This window comes from Podarcis melisellensis (genome assembly GCF_964234715.1).
Source record: "Podarcis melisellensis genome assembly, chromosome: 17".
NCBI classification, from domain to species: Eukaryota; Metazoa; Chordata; class Lepidosauria; order Squamata; family Lacertidae; genus Podarcis; species Podarcis melisellensis.
The window spans coordinates 40,296,698-40,309,393 of record NC_138534.1 but is presented as its reverse complement, the minus strand read 5'-3'; the positions used below and the strand labels follow the sequence as shown (position 1 = coordinate 40,309,393).

The window sequence follows — 12,696 nt, the reverse complement described above, 5'->3', positions numbered from 1 at the left end:
TTGTACACATCTGACACTCTGGAAACTTCCTTTGAGTTATTTCATGAAACCAAACCTAATGCAAAGCATCTCAGAACGATTGGAAGTGCAGCCTTGGTAAACACACCAAGGCAACACACTGCAAAAATAGCCCCAGAGCTCAAAAATGGATTTGACATTATGTGGGTTCAGGGGTCAGACAATATAACTTTGAAGTTCCTTTGTGATTCTCGAAACCATGTGTGTGTGTGTGTATGTGTGCACAGCTCTTAAGGTATGCTAAATCTAGAATATTAATTAATTTTCAGGACATTCATTTTCCCCTCAACATCTAAACAATTTGAGGAAGTATATTCTATTCAGCTGTTGTGTCTTAACATATTTACAAATATATCCATAAACATTTCTAAACAAATTTTAGAATTGGTTTGAATACTACATTCAAAGCACATTAACTTAATTAAATTGATTTCCCCCTTTATCGAATATTTCACTTCAAATACTTTTGGCAATTAGAGCTATTTATAAGGCAGATAAATTAAGATGCCTTGCTTTACACTTTGGTTTATTAGGTATGTCATGTAATTGTTCAGTATCAAAAGATAAAGCAATTCCTGCGTCCAGGATTCCCACTTGTAGCAGCCAGCAAAAAGCCCCCAAATTTCAGTGAGTAAAAACCAGGAAACTCCAAAAACACAATTTTTCAATGGACTTGCTTAAGACCCAGGACAAAGCTCCATCTTTCAAAAATTCCCCCTGGAAGTCAACTCCGCCTTTGAAATCCCGGTATTGTCCGCACTTCCAAATGGTGCTTTCTAGGGAGTGGGAAGAGGACAGGGGTGAACTAGCCTGTGATCCAGTGGATCCTGATGCCATCACATGACAGCTCTGGACCTGATCACTGGACCAGAGATCTCCCTGACACCCCTTTCCTTATCACTCATTCCTTGAAGTTCTTGTTTTCTAAATAACAAAAGCAGTTTAATTTGTTGCAAATCTCCACCTTTCCTGACGCAGCTTCTACAATCTTCCCCCCGCCCCAAGCATATGCTAATCATCTTCCACGGGACCACGCGCTCCCCTTTGCTTTTTATTTTTGTCACAACCACAATGACAACCGGGGATCCATTCAATCATGCCTGCTCTTTCCAAGTAATAACAGCTATAACAATTTGCTCTATTTCCTGCCTGAAAAGAAATCAAACCTTAAGGTATCCCTGGTGTGTATTAAATGCATCCAATAAACAATCATTAGATGCCACTGGACCATAAAATTTGAAGAGCTCCGACTTATTGCGCTGTTTGTGAATGTGCAATAGGCTGCTTAAAATGGCTGTACGGTTTCCCGCTCGGTAAGTGGCAAATCTGACTATATATGGAAGTTTAATGTGTATGTTCAAAATGGAGCGTGCACTCTCTTTTATTAGATTCCAGTAACCATGTTGCTCATATGAGACTTTCTCCCCCACCAAAAATAAATAGTATATCTAGTCATTATTTCATAAGACTTAAGTGAGATAAAACAATAAAAGAGGCTGTTTTAAACAAAAACCAGGAAATTGAGCGGCATCAGAGAACACATTTGAGAAAAACAAACATATCATTATAAGCCTGGTTACCTGTTATACGCAAATGTGTGAAAAACTTATCCCTTGTTCTTCCTAGAGAGATGCAGCTTTGAGAGGACGAGTGGTTAAGTGATGGTGGAAAGGTATTCAACCTTTCCCTTGCTTCCAGCTTTTCTAGATTAACTCCCCAGTTTCTCCCCTCTGCTACAGAGTTATTTTATATTTTCATATCCTAACATTTAAATCTCACCTCTCTTCCATTATGGAAACCCCAGACCAGACCCAGACTTCCTTTATTTCAGCAAGAGTTCTGACCAAACTCTGCAGTCCCATTTCTCTTTTAATTGGCTTTAAATATCGTGGATAATTTAATGGCCATTTCGAAACAATCTTATTTTGGAGGTAGACTTAATAAAAGTGCAGTTGTTGATCGGGCATCTTCCGTATAGGAAGTGCTTCTATTGTGCTAGCTACAGAAAGAAGTTTTTTTCTGGTGTGTGCTTGAGAGCCACAACACCCTCAGGTGTCCACCTAACACTGGTTGAAACAGGATGTGCAAATTAAGAATTTCTTTTACAATGTATCTTTCTTATGTGCCCCGTGAAAAAGTGAGAATGGCAGCGCAACACAGATTAGAACCCTGCAAAATTAATCCAATTCTGCCACCATTAAAAAAACCCAAAACAATAATGCACATTTCTTTTCCTAAAACGTGCTCAGCACAAAAGTCTGTAGTTTGGCAGGTATGCCTGCAAATTTTATCCATTTCTGTCAAAAAGGGGAAAAAATACATAGTATTTTTTTCAATTTCCCAATGGTGAATTCTGTGTGCGGGGGGCAGAAGGAATGAAATAGATCTAGATGTACCCCAAGCTGAATTGGGGAGCCTAGAAAGAACCTTGGAATGAGGCAGACTATTTTTCAAATCCCCAGATCAGGGCCCAGGCCAAATATTCTGGCCAGTGCACTCACCTACTGTGAACAGGCTTTCTATTGCCTATTTATTCCTAGAACTCTGACAAATCCATGCTCACTAGTATTGGTTTTTTCAGACTCCCCCAAACCACAGAATGAAACTCACACTTTTCCTGTGCCGTAACTTCTGTAGTCTACGGCCGCCGAAACAGCCACAATTAGAGCGGGCATGCCATAGCCAACCAAGTAGAAGTATTTTCTCCGTGAATGTTCACTCTCGAAGACCTCCACCAACATGATGTAGAGCTGTACTCCCTCCAGAAACATCCACGTGAAAGCAGAAAGGAAGAAAAAGTGCAGGAGGGCAGCAAACACAGCACAGGCTATCTGGGAGAGTAAAAAGACAAAGCAAAGAAACAATTACTTGTAATCTGAATCTGACATTGATCCTGCGTGGAATGGCAAAAAAGGCAAATTCTATGCTGCTGGTCAATGCTCAAACCCAAAGAAGGGGGCAGAGGGGCCCTAACATTTTGTGATTGCCCCTATATCTGCTGTTTTTAGAAGTCTACAGGGAAAGGCATGATATGATGGGACTAACCCTAATTACTAGTTACTAGGCGCTATGGGTTAAACCACAGAGCCTAGGACTTGCCGATCAGAAGGTCGGCAGTTCGAATCCCCGTGACGGGGTGAGCTCCCGTTGCTCGGTCCCTGCTCCTGCCCACCTAGCAGTTCGAAAGCACGTCAAAGTGCAAGTAGATAAATAGGTACCACTCCGGCGGGAAGGTAAACGGCATTTCCCTGCGCTGCTCTGGTTCGCCAGAAGTGGCTTAGTCATGCTGGCCACATGACCCGGAAGCTGTACGCCGGCTCCCTCGGCCAATAAAGCGAGATGAGCGCGCAACCCCAGAGTCGGTCACGACTGGACCTAATGGTCAGGGATCCCTTTACCTTTAGCTTGACTTTAAACTTGGTTCAAAGAGTACAGAATTAAAATGTTCTCCAAGTAAGCCTTAACAGCTAACATACCACTGCCCTTGGATTATGATTCCCAAATGCTGAACATTGTATATATATGCTTATCCATTCTTGGATCACTATACTCATTTGCATAGTTGATTATATAGCAGTGTTGGTTCATTAGAAAAACCGACACACCACAGTTAATGGTCTTATTTGGACCAACTGAAATGCCACAAAGTTCTAAACAAGCTTCAAGTTCTTCAGAACTCTTCTTCGGACTAGAAGTAAAACAACAGGGGGCTGTGGGATGGAGGAAAGAAAAAGCTGAGCTTGATAGTTTGGTGCTCAAATGTCTGTTGTTTTTATTAATATCTATTCAAGGAGGTGTTAGCTGCAATTCTATGCACACTTACTTCAGAGAAAGCCCCATTGTATGTGTTGTGACTTGCATCTGAGTAGGCCTGCACAGGATTCCACTGTTAATCAGATTAGACGGCTATGTGAAAATAAAGTGCAACTATTTCTTCCACTGACTTGGAAACTTTTAATGCAGCCTAAAATCGCATTGGCATTTTCCTTTCCTGCAGTTCCAACACACTTGCTGACTCAAGTTCAGATTGCAGTAGACACAATCCAGATATAGTTTTTATGTATAATTACAATCCCAAGATCCTTTTCATGTGTGTTAGCAAAGCTGGAGTTTAATTTTACGAAGGTAGGGGACTAGAAACTAATATGGGAAATGTTTCCTTGTGGTTTAGAAGTGAAGTGTTCTCCCAAAATTAAGTTCCATATACAGGCAGCAGAGGATAATCGTCTTCCAGTTTTAAAATCTGTTACCTGGACAATTAAGATTGCTTATACTTTGGGAACATTTTAATTGGTCTTAATAAAGGTATTATGCTGGTGTGGCTTTTAGACACCCCCCGACCCTCCACCAATAGACCAACTATGCTTTTGGAGAACACAAAATTTAGTTGTCCAGAAGAGGAATCTGAAAACTGGAGGAAGATTCTATTTATTTATTTTATCAGCAGTTCCCCCTGTGCTGACATCACAACAATGATTTCCCACCTTCTCTCCTATCCTTGTTTTCCTTAATATTCAGCCTGAATTAAAGCACTGGGATGCAGGTGGTGCTGTGGGTTAAACCACAGAGCCGAGGACTTGCCGATCATAAGGTCGGTGGTTCAAATCCCCCCAATGGGGTGAGCTCCCGTTGCTCCGTCCCCGCTCCTGCCAACCTAGCAGTTCGAAAGCACATCAAAGTGCAAGTAGATTAATAGGTACCGCTCTGGCGGGAAGGTAAACGGCGTTTCTGTGCGCTGCTCTGGTTCACCAGAAGCGGCTTAGTCCTGCTGGCCACATGACCTGGAAGCTGTATGCCGGCTCCCTCGGCCAGTGGAGCGAGATGTGCGCCGCAACCCCAGAGTCGTCCACGACTGGACCTACCGGTCAGGGGTCTCTTTACCTTTACAGCACTGGGAAGCTTGTTCATGACCTACTTGTGACATTTTAGTTGGTCCAAATAAAGGTGGGTTTTGGCTATTCGGAAAACTTGGACACTCCATTTTATTATCACGATCAGTAGCATTTGATTCAGCTTCAGGGTGGATAAATCAGTGGCGCTTTATTACTTGGCCAAAGGCAAGGAATAGGCTTCACTACTGCATTTCTAACTGGATAGTTACCGGCTGATCGGCCCTGTTGATCCCAATGAGAAAGAGAAGCTCTGCCACAAACAGACTGATGCACAGGTTTTTGTGGATGGTGTTTCTGTCACTCTGGAGCCCACGGAAGAAGCAGAAAGTAAAGATGCAGATCAGGAGGCAGACGAGGGACAGGAGAATGCCAATCCAAGTAATGACATCCAGGAGGAGGTCGTGGACTGCATCACCATGCTGCAAGGCATAGCAGAAAGACAATTAGTCACCAACTGGTACCCAAGTCTGAGAAAGCTTGGTGCATCTGAAACTGTTTGACCTTATCTCCATTTGCATGCCAAATCTGTCATATGAGAGACTAAGGAAGCGAGCGGTACATTAACACATGCACACTCTGTCTCTTCACTGTCTGTCTTGTTTGCAAAAGCAGCCAGAAAAAAAAGTTCATTAGCAGACTTTTCTGATCTCGTATACCTGAGAACATGACACACTTCAGGTATTACCGATTAGTGGTGTTAGCAACCTGGTGTTGATCTGTATTTGTGAAATATGTAGTGAAAACAATTACTGTATTTCTCAGACCTCTATGATAGCAATCATTTTTAGAAAGGAGAGGAACATTGATTCAGCAGAAAAATACCATCAACCTCCACCACTAAAATCAATAAGTACCAGAGAAATTGAAAACTGACATTTTTAGCTCCATCAGGATTGCAAAAACCACTTAAAAAATATTTTCAAAAAGTCCTGGAGACCCAGATTAACTATGGAATTAACACAGTGAAAGACTGGCAACTTTGCCTGCTTTGCATACTTTTAATCTTTAACTTAATTGTCAGACCTGTTTTTTTTTTAACAATTCATTTCCATCTAACCTCACTGTTCACATTTCTCTCTACACCCATCTGCATGTGTCCTGCCAACTGAAGACGATCCTTTAATGCATCTGAAAAAATTGGCTGTAGTCCAAGAAAGCTTATGTCATAATAAATCTGCTAGACTTTAAAGCACTGCAAGAACCCTTTGTTGTTTTTTGCTGCAACAAACAGGCATTTTTGTGTAAAAGATTTTCTATCAATTTGGATATTTTTGTTCTTCTACGTGAACTGCAACAAAACGGTCTAATTCAACACCTCCCTCCAGAACTACAATAATAGGTATGCTCATATAGATATTCTACAGGACATTTATTTTAGACAGACACAGATCCAAAAATGGCATGCCTCAAATTATAAAATGTAGGGTGCACTCTACAATTCAGATCCATTGGCACTGGGGCTTTAGGAGCTGGCATAAGTCCTGGCAGATGTGGAGCTATGGCACTGGCTGAAGAATTTATGAACAGCCTTGTAGGCCAGTCTGGGTGAGGATAGTTGAAGTCATCAATTACTACAATAGTTCCTCTTTCGGATGTTCATTGTATATCCTACATTCCACAGGACCTTTTTAGCTAACGTAATGGCTTGATCTCTCAAATTACCAAGTAGGTGATGGTTCTCTCTGAAGACCTTCCAACGTTTGGTGTTTCGAGATGCAGAATGTGGTGCCACACCCAACCAGGGTGTCAAAGAGAAGCTGTCCTGCTGCTCAATGATTCATTCAAGCTTTATTAACACCTTTTTGTCAATTCTGACATTCCTGACAGTGGGCAATGCCTTTTGAGGGATCCAATATGGTGGTTCCCTGCCATGGATGGAAGTCAAGAGGCTGCCAATCAAAAGTGCTGGTGCTTGCTCAGCTGAGGATGTCAGGGGACTGTGAATGGTAGCAATGGGTGGGAGGCAGCAGGATTAGCTTACACATGGGTTGCCCCTGGTATACCTAGCTCTACCCTTAGTTACAAAGAATTCTAATCAATGGTTGTTGTTGTTCAGTCATTTACTCGTGTCCGCCTCTTCGTGCCCCCCTGGACCAGAGCACGCCAGGCACTCCTGTCTTCCACTGCCTCCCACAGTTTGGTCAAACTCATGCTGGTAGCTTCGAGAACACTGTCCCACCATCTTGTCCTCTGTCGTCCCCTTCTCCTTTCCCAACATCAGGGTCTTTTCCAGGGAGTCTTCTCTTCTCATGAGGTGGCCAAAGTCTTGGAGCCTCAGCTTCAGGATCTGTCCTTCCAGTGAGCACTCAGGGCTGATTTCCTTCAGAATGGAGAGGTTTGATCTTCTTGCAGTCCATGGGACTCTCAAGAGTCTCCCCCCTTAGCTCTACCCTTAGTTACAAAGAATTCTAATCAATGGTAAATGCCTTTATATATAGTACTGAGGTGACTCTGGCTCCCTAGACATGCCCCAAAGGGAACAGATATACACTTAATACAGATGGAGGCCCAAATGTGCCCCATATTTTGAAGACACATGTTTTGCCCACACTGCCAGTTTACCACAAACAAGCACCAAAGCAATGGTGTTCCTCTGCAATGTGTTATTTGCTGCAGGTTAATGCATGCTGCAGGCTAAGGCAGTTGCAGCTGATTTGAATCCCATATATTTACTCATCAGTCATTAAACTTCAGTCAGGAGAAAATGATTACAAGAGGGATTTTTTAAAAAAGAAAAAAAATAGCTTTAAAAAGCAAAACGTTATTAAAGTACTTCAGCACTGAATCCTACTTTTTTTGTCGCTGACACACACACACACACACACACATTTGTATGTCAGTCATACAACCATGCAACAATGGGGAATCTGAAGTTTACACCCCCCCTCTTTCTTTTTTCCTTTCTCCTCCTGTGATGAGGCTGCATTTTAACGTTTCAATGTTGTATTTTAATCTTGTTTTTAAGTTGTATTCATTCAACTTGTTTTTATTATTGCTTGTTAGCCACCCTGAGCCTGGCCTTGGCTGGGGAGGGCGGGGTATAAATAAAATTATTATTATTATTATTATTATTATTATTATTATTATTATTATTATTATTATTTTGTATATTCGTCATGGACCAGCCTATGGGGCTATAACATATGATTCAATGGGGGAGAAGGCAGGTCTTAACTACTTTATCAAGCTTTCAAACTTCTGGTAACTGCAGCTCACTTAAAATGAAGACTCGTGTCCCTGTTGCTTCTGAAAAGATTTGCTTTTACTGTGAAAGAGTAAAAATTGCATTTCTCAGACCTGCCCACCCTGTGTTTCTGCAACAGAAAGCCTCCTTTGGGCATATGGTTTTGTGCCCCATGTGCTACTACCAAACTGCTGTGCAATTTCTTGATAAAGTAGTTATCTCCCATCATACCTGGCCAAGAGTCTAATACTCTTGGCCATTTCCGCTGTCTCCCGTCCTGGCCTCCTTAACAGCATGTAGCCTCTTTACATATTAGGCTAGGGATGGCATGAACCTGTGGCTCTCCAGATGTTCAACAACTCACGCTAATTCCCAGCTAGCAAAGCCATTGGCCAGGTATGATGGGAGACAGTGTTCAACAGCTGGACGGCCTCAAATTCACCATCTCTGTGTGTGATTTTCCTTTAGCTGCTTCCTCCTTCTCTACTTACCTTTCATTAAGGCTCCTGTGTTTCATTTTCCTGTGTATATTAATTCCCTCCCTTCAATCGCCTTCATAGTTTCCCTGCCACCTACAACCTTTTTTCTTGCTGACTTGCCTTACACAACGTCTGCTCTTCATGGAGGTCTGTCTGATGATTTGATAACCAAACTGACAATGATACCTTCCTTCACAGAAACCGCACTGTGCACTTTCTGTAGCTGATGATTTCGTACCCTGGGAAGGTAGGTGAACTAGAGGCTTCAAACCGCTGGAACAAGACACTTTAGTGTATTATAATACAGATGTTGAAACGCCCTCCAAACAGAATTCTGAACATTTGATTCTGGTTCTTCCTCAGAAAGCAATATTGCACTGTGCAAAATATGAGCAAGCCAGGGCTGAACTGATACTACCCTTGCTGGTACCTTTCCCAGGAAAATTAGAGGCTCACTATGTCAGGTTCCTATTGGAAGACCGGACAAACGCTAGAACATTAGCAGTGGCAAAGTTTTTATCGGTGGTTGCAAAAACCAATGATCCCCATATTCTGAACAAAATGCTGTAGGTAGGCTGTATGAATTGTGTATTGCTTTGTAACGATTTGTTGGGTCTCTGGACCGTAATTGATATTTCTGTACGGCTGAAGAAGAACCTCCTTTTCTTTCTGTTCACTTCTGTCCTTGATCAGTTACATACTTTTTGGTAGCCATCTCAATAAGTTTTCATCGGCACCAGGGAAACAGAATAATATAACAAAATAAGAAAGATGAAGGATTCTGCAATGTTGCAATATTTCATAAGATGCACATCCTTGTATAAAGGTGGATTAGCATATGTAGAAGACATAGAATACTGCTGGCTGTTAATTAGTGGTGGTAGTAGCAGCAGCATATGAGAAAGGAGGCATCTGCAGAGCAACCCCCAATGATTTTTCTCATAAATTCAAGTGATTCCGTCTTAGTCCTAATTTAATAGCTGACACATCATAAAAGCCTTTCTTGACTCAGAGAAATTTTTGGAAGAGTAAATCTAAAGAGAATGCCAGAGACTACTAAGAGGAGTGCTTCTTCTGCATTTCACGGCCTTCGGGGGCCATTATTTACACTCACTGTGTGTGAATCCTGTCCTTAATGATGGTCTGGAGACTGCAGCTAGCGCAAAATGCTGCAGCCGGAGTGTTAATGGGTCTGACAGCACACAATCATATTACATATTGCCCTGGTTGCTGAGTAATCCCCAGGTCCAATTCCAGGTTCCAGTCTTGACATATAAAATCCTCAGAACCGTTCACTTCACCCTGTATTGCCCAGTCCAACCTCAAGCTAAATTAGGGCTATCTTGTTAATTGAACCATCTTTGAGTGTGGTTCACGGTTCTGTGGCTAGCAGGAGGGCCTTCTCAGCAATGTTGCCCCCAGTCTGAAACATCCTGTCCCCAAGATTGAGCTAGCTTCCCCCACTCCACAGAGACATGAGACATCACGTTGCATTTTGGGAGGAGTCAGGGGTGGAGCCGACCATGGTGGCTGGCAGCTCCTTCTCTCTCACCCTTGGCCTCTGTTGGGAAACTGTGTATGTGCAGCTACTTACACAGAGTCAATTAAGGTTTGGCAGACAGCCAGAAGGCAATCTGAAGGAGTAAGACTGCCTGGTGATAACAGAGGCATGAAGACAGCTTCCTGATTGGTCAAGCTCTTTCACGGGAGTGATAATTAATGGCTCACTAACTGGAATGTGTCAGTTCAGGAGTTCAGTGTTCAGAATTCTGTGTCAGTGTAGGAGTTGTGAGTCGTGTCAGAGAGAGCTAGCATAAGATCCGTGTTCTGTTCCTGTATATAGTCCACTGCATATAATAAACACCTAACTACAAGTTCCTGGTTCCTGCTTCATCTATCCTGTCTGCAGCCAAGTCGCCAATTGCTTCCATGGATTCTGCGTTTACTCTGCTAGGTCTGGCTAAGGTCCTGCAACAAGTCGGAAAGTTGTGAAACACCTAATAGGTTTTGCCACTAGCCTCTGCCATGGGCTAGGTGGGGGCGGCCCTCTCTCTGCTTCCCAATGGGAAGTCTCCCTCAGGGCTGGCCGGTGCAGGGAGCCCCACTATTTGGGGCCAAAGAGAGGACGGGAGATGGAGGCAAGTGCCAGGGGGTGTCAGCAACAATGGCCATCACCACCCTCTTCCGAAGCTGCCTTCTCATGGCTCCATCAGTCGCCTGCCTCAGCTGTGAGCAGAGAATGGGGGGGGGACACACCTGTGAGGCGCCAACGGAGAGCAACCGCCTCCTTTACCCCAATGGCTGGCCAACTAACGGCTATTCTGCACCTACTTGCGTGCAAGGCCCCACCTCAAAATCCAAAAGTGCAAATAGCATTTCAGCCAGACTGTTCATTAAAACATTATGCTAAAAAAGCGCAGTTAAACCGTGTGTGTTTGTGTGTATAAAAGGTTTTAAACAGCACTTGAATTTTAACTCAGAACTAAGCAGGCAACCAGTGGAACTGGCACAGTATTGTTGCAATATGATCAGTACATTTGTTCCCCCACATGCACCCTGATGGCTGTGGTCTATGACATTTGAAGTTTCCAGTTGGAACTATAATCTAGCCCATATTCAATTAGCTTATTAACTCAGTTTTGCCAAATGTGATGCTGTAATCTAGATAAATTACAACCACAGCATTATTCAAGCCACTAAACTAGTAACCCAGATAAAAAAAAACACACAGCAAAACTGGTTAGGCAGGATTTATTCTTGGCAAGAATATGCTGGTTTCTACTAATTCTGCTGCACTGTTATCCATATGCATAGACCCTGATCCCTTTAGTACATGTTCTAGTATCTTCCCTGGTATCAGTCCATAGTTTTGAAGATTCTCCTTTCCCTGTTTTTGAAGACTGCCATCTCACCTATTATCTAGGAACTCTCAAAAGATGATACACAAAGTTTCTGAGAGTATATCTGCACATTTAGCATGCTAGGATGCTGTTCACCTGGCTCTGAAGAACTCACTAGGGATAGTCATGCATTTCCTGACTAACTGCTTATCAATCCTGACCTGCAATCCTGACTCTTCATCAGTAACACAATTTATGCAATGTTAGTTGAGTTTCCTTTTGGGAGAGTACAGAGGCACAATAGAAGTTCAATAGTTTGAGCTTTCTCTTTGTCATTTTGCCATCCTTAGGGAGCTGTGGATCTATTGCTTTCTTCCTTTTCTTTGAACATACCTTAAAATACACTTTTTTGTTGCTCTTGGCACTCCAGCTTCAGCTCATTCTGAGCTTTATCTTTCCTGACACTGCTTTTTCCCATTGGGCCATTTGCACGAATCCCACTGGACCATTCTGTGGCAAATGGGAACATCGCCAAGTCTCACCAAGCCCCCATGTGGCATGGAAGAACGTCACTGCAGCAAAGCATCCTAAATCATCCAGGCAACTGTAGCCACGAGAACTAGAACAAGTATCTTCTGGTTAAAGAAGATGAGCCATTCCTACCTTCACTTCCACATGGGCCATCAGGACAGCAAAGTTGGTCAGGTGGTTACAGCAGCAAGTTGTGTGCGTCTTGTTTGTTGTCAAAAGCCGACATCCTTGAGTTGACCAGTATCCTGTCATTGTGCGTTTTGAATAGCTCCAGAAAGAACAGTTAGGGTTGAAATTTTCCTCTGACTGCTATCGGGAAGAAAGAAATACATGCAACAGAGATGATGACGCTTTAAACATATTTCCTTTCTCCCACCTACAATCAGCAGAGGTTGGTGAGTTAAAAATTCTACCTGTGCACGCTTTAGAAAGTTTGCTGTCTTTTTCACTTTAGCAAAATGGGGTTTTATTTCTTTGTTCCTTATTTACCGTATTTTTCGCTCTATAAGACGCACCAGACCACAAGACGCACCTAGTTTTTGGAGGAGGAAAACAAGAAAAAAAATATTCTGAATCTCAGAAGCCAGAACAGCAAGAGGGATCGCTGCGCAGTGAAAGCAGCAATCCCTCTTGTTGTTCTGGCTTCTGGGATAGCTGCGCAGCCTGCATTCGCTCCATAAGACGCACACACATTTCCCCTTACTTTTTGGGAGGGAAAAAGTGAGTCTTATACAGCAAAAAATACGGTATTT

General features: G+C 42.8%; 1 protein-coding gene across 13 annotated transcripts in view; it reads right to left on the bottom strand.

Annotated features, from left to right (window-relative positions):
* The window catches only part of ADGRL3 (adhesion G protein-coupled receptor L3), a 548,617-nt gene that overhangs the window by 115,313 nt on the left and 420,608 nt on the right, over window positions 1–12,696 (bottom strand). For all 13 annotated transcript variants that reach the window (XM_081893739.1, XM_081893730.1, XM_081893741.1 and 10 more), the window contains 3 exons: window positions 12,077–12,253; window positions 5,120–5,329; window positions 2,629–2,849 (listed from right to left, as the gene is read on the bottom strand). In XM_081893739.1, the coding sequence (XP_081749865.1) occupies window positions 2,629–2,849; window positions 5,120–5,329; window positions 12,077–12,253 (608 nt within the window). The remainder of the gene's footprint in view (window positions 1–2,628; window positions 2,850–5,119; window positions 5,330–12,076; window positions 12,254–12,696) is intronic.